Source organism: Aethalodelphis obliquidens, unplaced genomic scaffold (assembly GCF_003676395.1).
Source record: "Aethalodelphis obliquidens isolate GAN/ISIS:26980383/991018 unplaced genomic scaffold, ASM367639v1 scaffold100, whole genome shotgun sequence".
Lineage (NCBI taxonomy): Eukaryota > Metazoa > Chordata > Mammalia > Artiodactyla > Delphinidae > Aethalodelphis > Aethalodelphis obliquidens.
In genome coordinates, this window is record NW_020838044.1 from 2309763 (window position 1) to 2329256 (window position 19494).

A 19494-nucleotide genomic window follows, 5' to 3' on the forward strand; every position below is an offset into this window, starting at 1 on the left:
GCAGCTCTCGCTCCACCCTGCTTTGCACCCTATGCCCCACCCACACTGAAATCTTTATAGTTCCTGTAACATGCCAGGCGGTGTCACTGCCCTGCCTTTTCTCAGGCTATTCCCTCAGCCTGGAATCCCTCTCCTGCCTTGTCCAGCTGCTTATATGTCAAGAATCAGCTGGGGCAGCATCTTCTCTGCAAAGCTTTTCCTGCTCACCCTCCCATCCCCCACTCCACCAGCACTCCCAGGTAGGGCTCGGCACTTCACTTGTCTCTGTCGTCCCAACATCTAGTGCTGCTCGCAGCACATCTTCAGCATTCAGGGTATATCTTATGAATTAAATAGAAATGAATGCACGTGGAGGGTAATGTTGGGGGTAGACAGAAGAGTGAATTTGATTAACCAGCCCCCGCCCACATACTGTACCTCCTGCTACCATATTTCTGGTAACAGCATCTCCCAGTTCACCTCTCTCCTCAGGCTACTCCCTTATAGAGCAGGGTCCCTCTGGGCTCTAGACCCTTTGGAGACTTCCCCCCACCACACACAACAGGTGTACCTGTCCTTGGGTCCTTGCTCTTCTCAAACCTTGGCTCCTGGTAGCCGCAACTGTCATCGGGATGGTGCCGTTCAGGGGAGTGAGCCCTGACTCACCCACCTGACCTAGCGCGGAGGCTCAGCTCAGACAGGTGGGTGAGTAGACTGGTAGCTAGACTTGGGGCCAAGTTGGGTGGGAAGGTCACTTCTTCCATCCATGAGCAGTCATGCCCGTAGCTGGGCCATGTGGGGTCATCTGGTGGGGGGCGGGGAGCATGCGGTGGTTCTCACCGATGTTATGTCGTCACACCCTCCGACTGGGTGAGCTCTTTGATCTCCAGCCCACACATAGCAGTGGGAATGGCAACCATCCGTGTCCTCCACAGCGTGCTTGTTTCCAGGAATGCCCTTGGCTCTAGCCTGACATGAACCACCTAGGCCTTTTGCCTTTCCACCAGGACAGGGAGTGCTGGCCCTCCCGCTTTCAATGTAAGCACCTTGACTCCTCTAGGTCAGCCTCCCCATCCTCTACTTGGGCCAGGCACTCATGTAAGTGGAGTCACACCTGCTGATCTCCTTTTGCCTCAGACTGCAAAGGTACTGCTTCCTGTAGACCTGGCCCTGTTGTCACCATCAGCAGCAGCAGCAGGCAATTCTGTGAGCCTAGTGTAAGGGAAAACCTGTTACTTTGGTTCAGGGGGCATAAAAGAGAGGCTGAACTCCAGTCCCCAGCCGTCTTGCAGTCTGAATGCTAACAGGCACGGCAGAGCTGGGGGACTGACACACAAAGCTCTCAGACAACCGGAGTTTTAAAAATCAAACCCAAAAGACAAAAACACCTATTTTTTTTTTTTCAAATAAGCTAACCTAAGTCACATGTTTTCCTATTCAAGGGATGTGGAGTTTTCACCTCTGTTCCAGCTGGCCCTGCCTCTGTTCTCTAAGCAGGCAGCTCTGATCCCTGGACTCTGACAACAGTTTGGGCAAACCCACAGGATGAAAGCTATTTCTGACCATATATCCAAAGAGTCCTGGGCGAGCAGGCATAGCTCCTGGCCCCAGCTGGGGAATAAGAAGAAAAGTGCCAGTCTGGCACCCTTATGGATCAATCTCGTATTCTGCTCCCCCATCTCTTTGTCCCTTCTGCTACAGGAATACTTCTGAGAGGGAAGTCAAGGGGCTTGAAAGAATGGGCGGAAGAGAGAATCCTAACAGTGAAAGATGAAGATCTGCAGAAGTGCATCCTTCCAGGCACTTCCACAGCCTACTTCAAACAGACAGCCTCATGGGGCTGGGTGGTTGGAACATGGGATTCTCTAAGAGTTCTGGGACCCCAGAAGCAAGTATTTCACACTCTTCCTAACCTTGAATGTAAACCAGTGGGGAAAACGTTTCTTCAGATCACAACTTCTTTCTTGAAAGAGCTGACCCTGCCAGAGACCTGCTGGGTTTCTGGATATAAGAAGGTGGGATGGGAGGAATTTAAGAAAAGGGCCCTGGGAAGACTGGAACACTCAGCAGAGTAGAGAGGAATATGGGTTCCCAAAGTCAATCAAGGAGGGGAAGGTGAGGTGGAGGGATGGGAAGGGAGGAATAGGAGGAAGGGAGATGAAACGACCATGGGCCAGGGAGCTTTGTGGGGCGGTGTGGCTAATGAGAAGTCCCGGGTGACGAGATAGTCAAAATAACTTTTCAGAACATTTCAGAAATGTGACTTCAAGTTGTTTGTGGTGCGATGTAACCTCTCCCCTGTGGCCCAAAAACCTTCATTAGAAGTTCTGCTACATGTTATGGCATTATTTTTGTGGTTGTTTTGGAATAGGGGTGCGGGTTGAAAGGAGAAGGGACTGTTTTCCATATTTGAATTGACAGCAGGAACTAAAGAAACAGCCACAAGACCAGGAGAGTGACTAAAACTTCAGATGAGGCAGAAAACTAGAGCCAGAGGTAACCTTGAAAGATCTAAGTCTCCCCAGTAATTCACAGAAATCAGGGGAGAGGGGGAGCATTGGACTTTCCACAGGATGTGGGAATTTCAGCCAGTGTCATTTGAATGTCAAAGGACAAGCAACCTTAGCTGACATTGCCTTGCCAGCTGGACTAAGGTTTAACGAAACATAAAATGTATTACACACATCTGTACTATCCAGGGCCTTAGCACAGGGGTAGCACATAGTAGAGCCCAGTAATAGCACGTGAATAGTCCATGAATGCCCTGGTGCGGCCCTGGAAGCTGTCAGAGTATAATGCTTGATCCGGAGCGGGTGGGGGGGAACACAACGACTTCTCTTCCCCTCCCCCACCCCTCCTTCTCCATCCTCTGACCCATCATTAGCCCCATCCCACCAGCTCTGCGGCACGAAGGTCCTGTAAACAAGCAAGGCCCAGCGGAGACGGTGGTGGAGGAGGTCACAAAGAGTTGTGCAGAAACCACACTGCTCTGGGTCTGTTCTACCCACCCTTATGGTGTCAAAGAGGCAAACGCTGCCTCTTAGGAAGGGGCTTCTGTTTCAAACGGTCTGGGGAGGGGGCAGTGAGTGAGTGGGCTATCTTGGGCCCCGGAAGCTTCCTAGGACTGGGTGAAGGCTGTGTCGTGTGGGGCTCTGGTCTGCTCACAAGCATCCCTACGCCCTTCTGAGACCATTCCTGGAAGCCCATAGTCCAAAGGCCCTCCAGTTCCGCGGCAACCTTGCAGGAACCACGCGCCGCTCACAAGGCTAATGGCGCCACCTGGCGGTACAAAGGGCCCGGCTCACCCCTGGAGCTTCTTCCCGAGCGAGCTAGGAAAAGGGGTGGCTTCGGCGGCCCAGTCCAGGGTGGTGACGTCATGACAGAGCGCCGTTTCTCCCCGCCTCTCCCCTGCCCGCCGGGAGCTGCCAGTACTCGACGTGGCGTCACCGCCCTCTACCCTTACTTTGCGTGCGTGTTTGCGTGCGGCGGAGGTGGTGGCGCGGGCCGGTCGGAGCTCCGTGTTGCTTGCTTCTGGTGCTCCTGTCGCTGCCGTTGCTGTCCGGCTGTCTTGGACGGCCGAGCGGACGAGGCGCCGGCCCCAGCACCTCAGCACCGGACGCGGCTCGGCGCGGGGCCCCGCCTGGAGGGTGGGCGAGCGCGTGTCGGAGGGTGCCGCGCGGGTAGGCGGGCGGGCGCCCGTAAGGGAAAGAGGCGGGGGCGGCGGGTCAGCCGCGGCCCGGGCCGGCCGGGGGATGTCGATGCCTGACGCGATGCCGCTGCCCGGTGTCGGGGAGGAGCTGAAGCAGGCCAAGGAGATTGAGGACGCCGAGAAGTACTCCTTCATGGCCACCGTCACCAAGGCGCCCAAGAAGGTGCGGGGGGCTCTGGGTGGCGGCAGGGGTCCGGGCTGGGGCCTCGCGGAAGGGGCGCGAGCGAGCTCCGGGCCCGGGTCCAGCTAGTTCGGGACTTAAGGGGCAAGGTTTGAGGGACCCGGGACGACGGAGGTGGTGTGAGGGGTGGAGGGTGAGCGGCCCCAGGCCTATCCCGAGCTGGAAAGGCAGACCCTGACCTCACTTTCCTTTGTCCCTCGGCCCAAGTCCTCCGGGATCTTTTCGAAACCCGACAGGGCCGGGCCTTAAATTTGCGACTGACTTTTCCTGGATGAAGGGCCTGGAAGACGGGAGTGGGAGGGGGTGACGAAGTGACCCCAGTGACCAGTCTCGGGATGAGGGTGTACGGGAAGTCTCCTCTCAGGTGAGTGAAAATCTGATAGTGCTTCTTTGGGAGCAGTGGCCGGCTTATCCAACAACTGCGTGCGATCTTGGAGGCAAGATGAAAAAAATGCGTGGAGCTAGCTCTTTTATGCAGGTGAAAACGATGAGGGCAGCATGAAATTGAAAAGAAAACTGATTTTCACCTTCTGTGGTCGTCTAGTTTAGACATATTTAAGAAATTAACCTTTGGAGGTTGGTGACAGCAGATACTGTCATGGATACAGGTTGATCGTAGAGTCATGTGAATAGATCACTTAGGCATCCCTTGAGAAAGGAGCTTGGGTGGGTTGGAGGGGTGGGTGGGAAGGAACGATTGCTCATTCTTTACTGCACTTAATGAGGCAGAACAAGTTTAGTCTGTTGTGCTGTGGGTTGAACTCAAAGGACATCCTTCTAATTCTCTTATTGTGGAAGATTAAATGACAGCCTTTGGAGGTTTTAATCTAACCAGCTCTCTGAGTGGTGGAATTAGGATCCCTAGTGCTTTCTGAGCATTTTCTGCCAAACACATCTTGATTTTCCACATAACTGGTACCCAGTTAACAGTAGACCAGAGAACCTTTGCAGAGAGGTGACCTTTCTGAAACCAGTTAAGAACCTGGATAAATATTTCCCTCCTATATAAAGACAGAGAGTTTCAAGGCTATCTCTTCCTGCAGTGTTTGATGGGATGCACTGCTTGTATAAGCTGCACAAAGCAAGGTTTGCAGGAATAGTTACAGTCGTTCAGGCTGAACTAGGTAAGCTGTCATAGGTGGGAGAGATGATTTTTTTTTTCTTTTAAGGAAATTAACCTACCAGTCCAGAAATTAAATGCAGGGTTGAAAAGACAGGTCACCATTGTGTGCTTTAGCTCTGTCTTCCCACAAAATTTAGATCTTACCAATAGAATGCCTAAAAACACTTTGTAGAAGATCCCTTGATTCTAAGAAGTCTGACTGACCTTATTTTTAGTGCTCTCAGTTCAGCTGACTGCTTTGTTGGAGCAGTAAACCTTTGTAATCTGCACTGTGTGGAGACAAAGTCACAGTCTTTATAAGCTAATGGAATATGGATAGTACCTGTGATGAGTTAGGGGAAAGAATGGGAAATCCCTGGTAACCTAATTCCCGGAACTCTTCCTCTCCCCATTAGCCTATTGTTTGTCTAGTTCTTCAGGGATTAGGCACCTTTTTTTTACTTGCCTTTATTTTAGTAAGGCTTTGTTTCTGCAGGTGCCACTATTAATAAGACAAAGTTTGTATTGTAGATTGTAGACTCCATAAAGGCAGAGACTTGTGTTCACCGTTGTATCTGTCGTGCCTAGCTCTGTACCTAGCATATAGTAGGTACTCAAATAGTAATTGTCCATCTGGCTAACTAGTAATTGAGATGTCTTTATGGCTGCCTACCAGGAATAAATTTTCTTCTTTTCTTTCAAGGAGAAATGTTGCTAATGTGAACTATTGTCAGGCCAAGTGCTAATGATTTTAGAGACTCATATTCCATTAGCTGAAAGGAGGGGTCTCTGCCAGGAATGTGGGAAGACCCTGTTGTAAGTTCCATTTGCTGGTAAATGTACCCCTGTGTTTCTTATTAATCTTGCTGTTTCTGAGCTTTGTTGTTTAGTGTTTACACAGCACTTTGTATTAAAGTGCTTTATGATGACTAATTACCCTTCCCCTAGTGATGATGAAAGGCATTTATCTAGTTAATGAGTTGATCGAGGACTAGTCAAGGTCACATTGCAAGTCCTAAGTAATCTGTTTTTTCATAACTTCAGCTGAATCAGACATAATGACTTAAGTCACTTTTGTACCTCTGCCATGTGTTGATAATGTGAGAAAGCATGAGCAAAGTAAGAGGAAAAAATTTTATCTTGGCATGTATTGAATGGTGTGAGAAAAGGCCTCTTCAAATAGTGCTGTCCTTTGCCTGTGAGGATTCCAGCGTGGCTCTAGACCAAGTAATCCTTGGATCATTCCAAGCCCTGAGGCCCCTCAGGAAATGAGGACATTTCTGGTGCCAGTCGGAGGCTATAGGTTACTGTAGGGTGACCTTGATGGTCTTCAGTCAGAACAGATTCCATTGTAACTAGTGAAGTTTTATTCACTTTAGGATAGACTGGATGTCGTTTAACTAAAAGCATAGATAGCAAGATTCTTCAGCTATAATCACAACTTACTCATTTTTGTATGCCCCGGGATCTACCACAGTAGTGTGTAGATAATGGGACTTGTTTTGGTTTGATTCAGAGCTTGATCTGAGTGTCAAAAAGCCAACTAAATGGGTACCACCTTGAGCAAGTGAGCTTCTGTGCCTCAGTTTCCTCATCTGCCAAATAAGTGCTTTTTGTTTGGAACAAGTGCAGATAGGTGTGTGTTGGGAGCTAAGATAGCAAAAGTGGTTTTTAAAAAGAAGTCCATTAGCATACTTACACTCCCTGTCTTTAATGAGCATTTGAGGTGGCTTATAACACAGGACACACACAATACAGATGGGAAGTCCAAACTATAGAAAAAATGAAAAAAACATTGTTAACCCTGAGGGCTAAGACAGTGGACGAGGCTGATCATCACATGCAACTCTAAGCTTCCTAGGAGCGAGAGGATAAAAGGAATCAGAATTATAGTCTCATTAGCAGACATGGGAAATGATACACACCACTTCCTCAGGGAGACAACTTCTGCTGGTAGTAAGTTCTAAAGGAAATTTTCACAGGACAGTATTAATAGCTATAGTATTGATTCCCGTGTTAAGGCTTGTTCATGACTGTCACTGGTGCTTTCAGATGGAATTGCCAGGAAAATTTGGGAGAGAAAAGGAGTCCTTGAGTTGTAAGGGCGGTGTACATTGTACCATAGCTGGAGAGAATCCTTGTTTAATGTTGGCAGTTATCAGTCAAACCAAACAAGTCAGCTAGTTCCCCATCATAACTGGGTATTTATCCCTCTTTTTCTGCTACTTCTTGTTACAGCTGTGATATTTGTCCTTGGGCCTTTGGAAATTGACATTGTGTCAAGGGTTTTTTTTTTTTTTTTCCATAGAATAAACCCAAGCTTGTTGATGAAAACCTTGTAAGATAGACATGTTTCTCTGGAAGGTCTATCAGAGCATCTGTACGAACATTTGGGGTGACTTTCTAGAGTGATACCTTAGGCATTTGACCTAGGATCTATCCAGTCAGACCTTTACCACCAGCACAATAGGGGAAAGGAGAAAAAGAACACAACAGAACAATTTTGCTTGTAGGATATTCTTTGTAGGATATATTTGAATAAAGCATATATAGCACTAATTCATCAGAAGGGTCAGCTGAGACTTAGGAAGCATACCAGGTAGAGACCCAGTGGAATGCTTAGATGTTTAGGATGATCCACTTCTTATCAGGATTATGTTATGGCTAATTCTTGGTGCGGTTTTGTTGTTTTTTGTTGGTTTTTTTTGCGGTACGTGGGCCTCTCACTGTTGTGGCCTCTCCCTCTCACTGCTGTGGCCTCTCCCGTTGCGGAGCACAGGCTCCAGACGTGCAAGTTCAGTGGCCATGGCTCACGGGCCCAGCCGCTCCGCGGCATGTGGGATCTTCCCAGACCGGGACACGAACCCGTGTCCCCCGCATCAGCAGGCGGACTCTCAACCACTGCGCCACCAGGGAAGCCCTTGGTGCAGTTTTATAGAATTTACACCTGTACTTCTTAGATTCACTGAGAAGTGATTTGATAGGTTGACATTTCCTATCTTCTCCACATCATTAGTATCTCTTACTTCTCTTTAGAATGACTACTGTTTTAGTGCCAGTCTTTGAACAGGAGTCAGAGGTGTAAGAAGATCCTATCAGAGGTGTAAGAAGATCCTATCTCTTTTAGATTTCTCCCCCAGATATTGATTACCTCTCTTTTTCTTATTTGATTCTGTTTAGTTTGTTAGGCACAGTTTCCATATTACTTTGTTGTAAATTCCTTTAGATTTTTAACTTGTAACAGAAATCTGTTCATTGTCTAGATACTTTGCTGGCAAGATTATAAATGTGTACTTTTTGTTTCATCAGGAAGGTATATTTGGATCCAGTGTGTGTTACCCAATATAATATTCTTGTAAAGTTGTTTATAAAAGATATTTTGATACATAGAATCATGTAGATCTTTAGTTGCCTGTGACTCCTAAAAGTTTACTCTGTCACCTCAAGTAGTTGCAATCTGTAAATAAGCACCTTAATGCTCTCTTGGGGCTGTTATTTAAAGGAACTGGCCAATAAAGGAGAATCATTTATACCTATCTGTTTCCCAAGTTTGGAAATTTGAATATTAAATTTTATAAAGAAGGGCCAACCTTATACTGGGTATAATAATTCAGAATACATCACATTGAGGTGGCGCAGAGGCACCCCCCTCATGTATGAAGAACAGTACATTTGCATAGACCAGAGTTTTTTCCTGAAGTCCGAGAATCCAAGGAAAATTCACATTGAATTGTGAATTCCATTCTGATTCCGCATTTCCCTTTGACTCATTCAGGTAGTTCTCTTGCTATCCCACTGTTGTTTGGCTGTTACCTGAGACCTCTTTAACTTCCGCCTTTTTATTCTTAAAACTGTGAGGAGGAGGAGGAGTATGATGTAAGTTAAGCACTTGATTTTTGGAGTGAGGTTTACCTTCAGCCTCTACCATCTCAAAGTTGTGTGACCTTTGGACAAGCTGGGTGACTGAACCTGTTTGAGCCTCCATTTTTTTACCTGTGGAATGAGGAATAATGATAGTCCTACAAGATTGTTGAAGAGACTAGCATTTAGTAAATACTAATTAGTGTACTTATTCCTTTATAACTAGAGTGACCATATGTCCTGGTTTACCTGGTACAATTCAGGTTTATGCCTGTTATCCCAGCATGCTAGTCAGTGAGTGCCTTCTTACACTCTGAGAAGTACCCTGCTTTATATGGAATTTCAAAATATTCTCAAAGAGCCAAAACAAAGATGTTTCTATTGGAATATCTTTTCAACAGGAAATTTCCCTGACAAAAATGTTATTTTATGTAGAGCTTACTCCGGTTGAACACTAGACTATTTGTTGATTTCCAGGAAGTATATAGACAGTGGGAGAGTTTAGAGCTTGTGATGGAAATGAGATATGTTCTACCTGACCACTCCCCCACCTCATTCCCCATAATGACAGTGTACCCATAGAATGAGGGCGTTTGTCAGACATTGGCCTGAGTCCAGGAGTTTATTTCCTCAACCTGTAGTAGTTTGGGAGTCTTTCCAAACTAGAATCTTTGAATCACATGAAACAATTCCAAAGGCTCATCTGAGCTGTGACCTTATGTTTGTATATGGTCACCTTCAGATCCCAGGCCTGTGTACTCCAACTCCCTCACACCCACTCAGGTACTGTTTTCTCTCTGCTCTAAACAGCCTGCTCTTAATTACGTGTAACTGATTTTCTCTTGCAGAAATGTGTGGCCTTTGCTCCATAGCAGTTACAGATCTAGGGTGGAGCACCCTTTGCCTTTGTTAACACTCATACTGGTTTCATTTTTGTTCCTATCTCTGTTCAGTTTTTCTAAAGGATTCAGTCAGGTGCCTTAATCTCAGAATGTATATAATGATTGGTACTGCTTAGCAATATACAGTGGGGCTTAATCATTTACTACCCAAACAGGACACAGAATAAAACAGTGGAATGAACTACTGATGAAAGGTATTATTTGGAATGCTGGGGAGAGATTGGGAAAGTACTTTGACAGAACCGCCAGTCTAGGACGGCAAAGCATGTTCCTGCTTTCTTGTCTTGAAAGCTCCAATGCCTCAGCTAATGTGCCTCTGTACTTAACTTCTAGGGCTTAATGGGCTTAAAGTGTTTTCCTTTACCAGCCCAAACCAGTTCAGTTCTTTTAAAATGGACACTCTGTACTTAGTTGTGTGCTAGCAGTGAGGCTTTAACGGGAGGGGTTTGGGACTGCTCACTGTTCCATGCTGTTCATCTTGGACCTGCCTCAGGTTTAGTTCTTTACAGTCGAAGAACTGCTCAGCTAGAGCAAGCCCTGTTGTTTATGTATTTTTCTCTCCTTTCCTGAGCCTGTGTGTGTACAATGGCATCAGTGGAATCCCACTGCGCCTATGTGCTCAAGGTGCCAAGGAAAATGCTAATGTGCTGATCTGCAGTGTGCGCAGCTCTCTGAGCTGGATGGTGAACTGGTGAGCAGCAGAATGAAGGGGCTGAAGGCCTGGAGCAGATGAGTATAGCCATGTTCCATTCATTTTGGCCTCCTGAATGAAGCTGTTCATACCACTGTGTTTTGAGCAGTGTCAGGAGTTTGGAAGTTCTGTTTTTAATAAATGGTTCCTACTCTTCTAGTACTTATTAATTGTATTAAGGTGAACCTTTGAAGGACAGATTTCCATGGGTATTATAATGGGAATTACTTTTTCCCTTTACCCCAGGACTGGCTTGACTGCAAGTCAAAGTTTCTGGGCTATGACCTATTCCAGTTATGGTTTTTAGAATCCTGAAATCAAAAAGGAGACCTGTCAGGAAAGTCAATAGGATAGATTCTGCTCTGCCCTCTTTGACCACCCCCACATTGTATCCTTACTCAAAGGCTTTAAGGAAAACCTTTTTGGGCTCTCATGACAGTTAGCTTTATTTTGGAGATGTAGAAAAGAGCTACTCGCTTTGAATTCTCAAACTGCACCCCCCACCCCCACCCCACCCCCGTTGTTAACTTCAGAAGGGAGGTCAATAAGTAGACAAATACGTGTGAAAGGTAGATAAATAGGTTTCTCTTTTGCCAGTTTGAGGGAATGCTCCTGAGATAGTCACTGGATTAGAGACTCCAGAACAGTGGTTCCTAATCTTTTGAGTCACAGATCCCTTTTTAAAAGTCTTATAAAAATCACTGTTCTTTCCTCGGCAAAATTCAGGAGCACAGAAACTTATACTTTCAGAGGATTTATGGGACTCCCTGAAACTCATCTCTGGATCCTGGCTTTAAAAGCCCTGATTTAGAAGGCCAGGCCTCTAAGCCATAGTATCTCTCTCCCTTACAGATCAAGAAACAGCTGAGATTAACTTTCTAGCTTGCAGCTTGTCCTTGGAACAAAGCTGAGGTTGTTGGTGTTCTTTTCACCCCCCTCTTTGGGATGCTCCTCAGCTTCCCAAGAGACTCATTATCAATGCCTTGAGGGTTCAACTGAGGAACTTATGCACACTGAAACCAGCGTTTCAGCAACTTTTGGGAGTTTTTGTACTATCTCAGCCCCATTGCTCTCATAGGAACTGTTGGTACCCCTAAATCTCCAGAGTTGATTCCATAGCAGTGTTTAGAATAGGGGACTCACTAGACTGCGTATCAAAACTAAACAAAATAATTTGCTCCTCTGTGTCTCTCAAAAATAGGTTTGATTTCAATGTAGTACTTCTCAGACTGTTTTCAAGACTGACGGTGATATCTGAATCTTACTTTTCATTTGATTTCTCTAGACCAACGGTATTAAGGACAAGGACCATACCCCATACGTATGTATAGTATGTAGGGCCTGGTACAATAATTGTTTACTGAGTAAAGTATTTTGAGATGCTTGTCCCTAGGAGGAAGTGAGTTGGACTCACATGGTGGCTTTGCCTCACTTTCCCCTTCAGCTGGCCAGTGGTGTTTTTCTAACTTAGACCCCCTCCCACGTGAGTGATAACGGAGTACCAAGAACTGCAGGTGAGAAATTGATGAGAATTTCTAACAGCTTAGTAGATCCCTTTATAATGCCAGAAATAGGTAAGAGACTCTTCGGGCTAAGATTTGAGAATCTTAGTCCAGTAGCATGAGAACCACAAGGCAGTAGGCCAGAAGCTTAGAGGTGTCCTTATGACATAATGGGAAAGGTAATTTGAATTTCCCACCAAGTTTGAAACCCTTAGCATTAAGGACACTGCCCACAGTTGAAAGTGGTATTCTGGTTTACACTTGATTTAAGCTTACTCTTACTCTTAGGGTGTTTGAGATTTGGGGGCCACTGATGAGTTGAACAGTTTCATTTTGGAATCTGTGTTGGAATCATAAAAGTAATAAACAGCAGCTCTGCCCGGCAGTGCTGAGCAAACTTCTGATTCTTCTCGTTCTGCAACCCTGGCTGCCTCTTCTGCACCAAAGGCTGAGCTCAGCGCTCAAAAGCTATATGTGCCCTTGTCTTTGAAACACACCTTCAGAGTCACAGTCTTCAGGGAACTGGCCCAGTGCTTGCCCTAATCAGGAGCTTGGGCTCTGGTTGGCACTGAGAATTCTGTGTAGGTTGTTTCCCCACAGTATGTAACCTAGGCAGGATTCAGCGGAATGGGGGACCTCCAGAATTTTGCTGTTTTGGAAGTAGAAGTCTGTACTTTGTAGAAATGACAAGTGTGTTCAGTTGTTCTAGTAACTAATTCAGTTTCCTGTGGGTGGCCAGGTGGCATCCAGCCTCTAATTCAGTACTTGAGTTTTTAGTGTCCAGAGCACCAGACTTCTTTGCAAGCAAGACATGAAGATTCCCAGTGTTCAGCTCTTATAGAGAATAGCCCAGCTGGCTTGTCATGCTGGACTAGATGAATTGTGAATGTTAATTATACTGATCAATACAGTGGCCTTGGTAACAGGCTTGTAGCTGCTGTAGAATCTGTTTACTTCAGGTTTGTAACAGAGAAGAGACCAAGCTGGTTGGGAACATTGTGTTCTAAGTGTAAGTCCAAGGAAAATGCATACTGGATAGACTGACCCTGTGGCACCCCTTCCCCGGGACTTCCCAGAGGGAAACATTACTCTGGTGGTGGTTTCTGTTCTTATTTGCCAGTTGAGAATTAATTGAGGTTGGAAAAGGCTTGGTTTTTAATTTGGTGGAGTAAAGAATGTTTACAAATCAGAAAGGTTAAGAAGGAGAGCACGGGGCGGGGGGGGGGGGGGGGGGGGGGAGGAATTGGGAGATTAGGATTGACATATATACACTAATATGTATAAAATAGATAATAAGAACCCTGCTGTATAAAAAATAAAATTCAAAAATAAAAATAAATTTAAAAAGAGCACCTATGTTGAGAAGGCACCTCATTTCTCTAGTTTGTAATTAGGAGTGGAGAGTTGATGGGATTAGTTTCAACCCTTGCATTCAGGAGAAGGAACCTCTCCTATCTGGGGAGTAGAGGGTTCAGAATTCTGCACATTCTTTTCTGACTTCACAGGGAGGGGATTAGCTGAGCACTGGGCATGTTTGGAATGAGAGCACCTTGCCAGTTTTTACTGAATTTGGACCAACGCATTGTAAAAATACAGTCTCTCTTCCTCAGACAGGCTTTGTCATGTTCTCCTAAACCCTTGTGGATCCATCTGAATGATTGTCTGTAGCTGACAGATGGAGTTGGTATTAAAAGCAGATTTTCTACTTCTTGGCCTTATTTGTTTTATTTCTGTACAAGACCAACTCATTTGTTCCCTGTGTTCCTTGAGTCACTTTATCAAGAGCCTGGTAAACTCCATGTGCTTGTGTTTGCTTTTTCAGATCCTGCTTAGATTGTCTCAGATCAGTCCTCCTCATGGAGTGGGAAGGAGTAAAAGCTAGGGAGCTAGCTAGGGAGTCACCTAGGGAGCTTTTTCAAAATATTGGTAACCGGGGCCCTAACCTAGACCTACTTAATCCGAATGGGGAGGGGTTGAGAGTAAGGGGCAGGTGGAAAATGGGATGGTATGTGCATTTTGGAACAGCTTTCTCAGCTAAACTTGAGAGATCCCAGATTTAGAACCACTCTTTCAGATTATCTAGCAAGGCTTGCCAAAATTGTTGTGAAATCTGCTATTTGGATGGTAATGCAGCCACCACCTATCTCGGATGACTTTGGCCATGAGGGAAATCTTGTGCCCCATAAAAGAGGTCCTGGAAAATAGCCTATACTTACTCTTCTTTCCCAAGGTATACAGAGTAAGCCATAACCAGAAGTCATGCATCCCTGTCAACTCAAGGTTGAGCATCTACTGTGTCCCTGGACCTGTGCTGGCTGCTTAGGATACATCGGTGAACAAGGCAAAGGTCCATATCTATCCTGTGGCATTTACATTCTTATGAGGTTATTATTTGGGTCATGTGAGTCTGGTGTAGTGGTCCCAACTGTTTGGAGTTTAGAGCCCTATCAGAGCTGTGCTTATCTTCCAGAAAAATTACATACATGTAACAATTTGCATATAAGGGGGAGTTGGCAGCCTGAAACCCATCCATGGATCCCAGGCTAAAAACCTAGACAGCTTGCTTGCCTAGAATTGATTAATGTCGTGATTGGGATAAAGCAAGGTCATGAGTTTGGGTGTATGGGCATTTTACCTCCTAGCAGGACAGGATTGTGGTTTCTTCATCTGTATAGCCAAGGTAGTTTGCCAAGAACTCAAGGGTGTCTCTAGAAAAAGTATAAGGAATGGCTAGACCTCCACTAAACCAATAGCATTCCTTTAGTCTGTGTTCTCTTTGAAATGTCAGGAATGACTTTGACTCTCTGTCCTCATCTCTAGTTTCTGGTTGGCTGAGCTTCTTGGACTCAATAGATTAAAAATCAGGTCAGAATATGAGAATTTCCTTAACATGATTAATTTATATTGTGAATTCCTGGATTAAGATAGTAAAATTATAAAGATCATGAGAGGACTTTTTAGTGAAATTCTGGCTTCAAAACATAGAAAATCACAGAAGGAGTTGATTGAGGGACTGAGGAAATAGCCAAAGAGTAAAAGATCAGAGAAAGATGATAGGAAAAAACGGGCAGAGCTCAGAAAGACAATTAACTAAGCTGGTAAGCCAGGTAGCCAGGAGAGCAGTTTCCTCCTTAAGCCGAAGTGAATAGATTTGAGACCCAGACAAAAGATTCCTTTTTAGTCCTGAAGGGGTCTGTTTACGTTAGGGTAAAAAGGGGAGGGTAGATAAGGCTTTGCTTTATTTATACCAATATTAGTATGTCTCTATCCCTAGAAAAGTTGGTGTTTGACTTGAATGAATGGCAGAACCATTCCTCAGAGTTAGTACAGTGTGTAACATGTACTATAGAAATATGAATGAAATTTCATTTGGGGCAACAGGAGAAAGAATTATGTAGAAAAGACACAGCCAGATTTAGAGATTGGAGCACAACGAGCTTGCAGAGTTCTATGCCAGTTCTACCTTTACCTCCCTGAAATCTGGCCTTTAGTATAACCACAGGCCAAGACCTCTTAAGGTGGTCTTAACAGGGATATTCTTGTTTCTCTGCCTAAGTCTAAGGAGAACTTTCCAGACCCACATTGAGGGGTTGCTGAATAAGTACTGTATTCAAGGCCTTCCAGGCCAAACTTCTATAAATTCAGAGCCCGTTAGAGAACAGTACTCACAGTCCTCCCCAGAGGAGCCGGGAGGCTCTAGATGGTTCCAGTTGTAACTGCTCTCCAGCATATGGAAAAACTATTTTGGTGTGAAACCTTACAGCCTGCTATTTAATATAAAAGACATCTCATTGTTTGCTCAATGATGCATTAAAGTCAAAGCTACCTAATCTAGTAGAATATAATCATACCACCAACTATCTTTATTTTCTATTTTTAAAGAAGCCCTTTAAAATGATCAAAGGAATTTCAGACCTCACTTCCTGGGTCTGTTTAGATTTATTTTGAGGTTCTGTTCAGCTTATGAAGCTATATAGTTAAAACCTACTATTGAGTTTTTGGGAAAATTCTACTGTTCTTAAAAACCATATAGCCAGGATTTTTTTCTTGTTCATTAAATGAGTACTTTATATAATGTCTACCGTGGATATGAAACCAAGATTCAGTAATCATATATTATGTCAATTAAGTCCAGAATACTTCAATAAAATTAATAACCTTACAAGAACTTTTTTTTTTAGTTGTAGCAGAGTCAGTTAGAGAAGTGGTACCAGAAAGTGGGAAAGCATCAGTGACAAAATGTGTCTTTATCTAAAAATTTTACTGGGAGGTTCCCAAATTGACTTATAGCTCATTTTGAATTGGGAAAATCCAACCTCACTAGATCTTTCAGACATGTTATAAAGTGCAGGTGACCTGAAGTAGGTAGTGTTTGAGTGGTACACCCCAGTTGAGAAAGGAACCTAGTAGAATGTTCTCAATTTAAGGGCATGTTCTCTAATTATACTAAGTGTTAGTGTGTGAAAGAAAAGTTCCCCCATCACTATTCTGCACAGGATAAATAAACGCTGATAAAAAGCACATTTAAAATATATTCTTTGCTGCATGTTTTAAAGCATCGTCATATCTTATGAAGATAGCCAGCGGGTTTCCAAGATAACCAGAAAAAACAATCATTGGTCAGTTTTAACCATACCAAATTGAAAACCTCTGTGTATAAGTAAATACAGGTGGAGTTTTTTTTTTTTTAAGAAAACATTTTTAATCTTACAGTACAGTACCTTGAAAAGTACAGTAGTACAGTACAGCAGCTGGCATACAGGGGCTGGTATCGAGTGAACAGGCAAGAAGAGTTACTGACTGGAGGAGGTGGGAGGTGGGAAAGCTGAAGGATTTTCAGCAACAGGAGACAGAGGGCAAACTGCAATTTCACTCAAATGCCTGACGTTGATGGCACAGGTTCTGGTTCCTTGCTGGATTCAATTCTATCTACCCTCTTAAAAAACAATCCAGTGAGGTCTGGGTAGTAGCTCTTTTTTTTCTCATCATAGTTAACACGGTAGCACTGGATTGCATTCTGAACATTCTGAAGGCTGCTGCAACCTTTGTGTACCATTCTATGTTCGGGTCCTGTGCCTCAAAAACTAACAGTGCCTCGTCAAATAAAGAAAGTTCCCTTGCCATTTCCTGGGTTGTGAATCTCTTTGGTTCTTCAGTTACTTCTTCCTCTTGTCGCTCCACTCTCTCAATTATTTTCACTTTTGTTTCCATCGTTATTGCTTGGCTCTTCTTAGCAGTACGAGCTACATCACTGCTGCTTTTACACTTGCTTCTGGACATCCAGGGCTTGAAATAAAGATACTGTACTACTGTACTTTATACAGTACTATACAGTAAAGTACACAAAAACACAACCACTGGTAGGGGATGCACAACGTATGCCAGACACGTGAACTAACTTGCGTGATTGGACAAGCAAACACGTTCACATCTTTGAAAGTTGGCGACTTGAAGGTTTGTATGTAGGGGACTTACTATATTTTTTTAAGAGGCTCTGAAAGACTAGAGACACTAAGGATTGGAAGGTTTAAGAGTATCTAAAATTTAAATATTAAATCTTTCACTCGAACTTCTCCTCCTTACATGAAAGCTACTAAATAAATTACATTTAAATGTTCTACTTATATATTTTTTAAAAGATCAGATATTTCTCATTTAAAAGAAAGCAGAAATTATTTAAAATACGAGCAGTAGGGATTTCTCTGGTGGTCCAGCATTTAAGACTCCAAGGTTCCACTGCAGGGGGTGCGGGTTCGATCCCTGGTTGGGGAACTAAGATCCCGTATGCCGTGAGGTGCGGCCAAAAAAAAAAAAAGCGTAGAGGGGTAAAGGATAAACTCTGTATCCAATCCAAATTACATTAAAACCCAAATATAAAATATCAACAGAAGGGGCATTTTCCTAAAAGGAAGTAAATACTCACTATTGGGAGAAATCTACGTTGTAAGATATTTTCTTGCTTTGATACAGCTAAAAAAATAATAATAAATTTCATGTCTAAAATTCTAGGCTTATATAGTTATAAATATGTAATTCTACTTTATAGGTAGTTCAACTAGAAGAAATAAATTAGCACAATCATTTGAATTGGTTTATATATCAGGTGGAGTTTTTAAATTGCTTTTGATTCCAATGGGAAGGTCACGGCTCATTTCTTTCATCAGAAAGTGTCAGGATTAGACTGCTTGTACTTTCTCCTCCTCCCCAATCCATCCCCAAAAGACAGTTGAAGCATATGCCAGAGTGGAGCTTTTTGCTTCCACAATGTTTGGGCTCTCCTGTTCTCTCTTCACCCTTTCCACGTCTAAGGAGCAATATCTCTCAATGGCAATTCATTGGCAACTTAATATGACTTTTCTTTGCATCATTTCACTTCTCCCAAAACCAGTGTGGATTTTGGAACTGAGAGTTCTTTTCCCTCCCCAAAGCTCACCATGTTCAACTGATACTGTAAGTTCAGAAAGCTTTAGTGCAATTGTAGACTGTTCTGTAAACTAACTCCTTGAAAATAAAGGGGAACGCTGCTGTTTCCCCCAGCCTGTTACAAACGAAGGATAATAGTACTGTTTTGGGGGGGGGTTGTTTTTGTTTTGCTTTTTACTTAACTGGGTTTGTTGTTGTTGTTGTTGTTAATGTTGGTAGCAAATTGCCTTGAGCAAGTCACTTAACTCCCACCCCTGTTCTGTTTTGTCATCTGTGAAGGGTAGATCCAGCAGTCAAAGGATTCCAGAATGTTTTGAAAATACAAATCCTCTATAAGAAAATCTTAGCCACAGCCACTAATGTTGAAGCAGCTGCTTAAACTAGAAAGTCATAGAAATCTAGGCATTCAGGACCTTGGTTTTCACCATGCTAGCAAGTGTGGATTTCAAACTGCTAATCAGCTTTAAGTAAAAAGTCCTAATTGAGTGCCCTCGGGTGGTTTTGCTTGTTCTTTGTATGCCAAGATTTAAACAAAAATGGTTTGAAAAACATTTAGATCAGTGATATTCTAGCAGTGTTACTGGTAAAATTTGCTGAATAACTTTTCCTATACAAGAGTTGGTTTTGGCTTTTGGTTTACCATACAGCCAAAAGCAAGAGACCTTTATCCTTGCTTATCTGTCCACTTTACTCATTAGAATATGGCTAATCAGAAAGTCATAGGTCAGGAAAACCCAAACTTCTGTCTTCAGGTCTGGGAGGCAGCGAGAATAGGGGGATTGTACTGTATTCATTCTGGAACAACAGGGAGCTCTTATTTTTCAATAGCTCCAAAGATGTTTCGGCCTACAATTTCTTTCAACCAGCTTGTTTCTTGTAGGCTATCTAAGGTCATTATTTTATACTGAGACTTATCTAAAATTGAACATAAACACCTCAAGTTAGAACATCAAGAAGGATGGCAAATACTGCCTCTCTACAATGAAAAATACAATTATGTTTTATTTATTTATTTATTTATTTTTGGCTGTGTTGGGTCTTCGTTGCTGCGCGCGGGCTTTCTCTAGTTGTGGCAAATGGGAGCTACTCTTTGTTGTGGTGCGCGTGCTTCTCATTGTGGTGGCTTCTCTTGTTGCTGAGCACG

The 19494-nt window shown here is 43.9% G+C and overlaps 1 protein-coding gene across 3 annotated transcripts in view; it reads left to right on the plus strand.

The window, feature by feature from the left end:
- The first annotated feature begins 3364 nt into the window (after positions 1-3364).
- The window catches only part of AHCYL1 (adenosylhomocysteinase like 1), a 41455-nt gene continuing 25325 nt past the window's right edge, over positions 3365-19494 (plus strand). Inside the window, exon 1 of one of the 3 annotated variants that reach the window (XM_027096321.1) lies at positions 3365-3851. In XM_027096321.1, coding sequence (XP_026952122.1) covers positions 3732-3851 — 120 coding nt within the window. In that variant the 5' untranslated portion in view covers positions 3365-3731. Of the gene's footprint in view, positions 3852-4087; positions 4234-19494 lie in introns of those variants that run through there. The other 2 variants (XM_027096322.1, XM_027096323.1) reach the window with 2 other exon arrangements.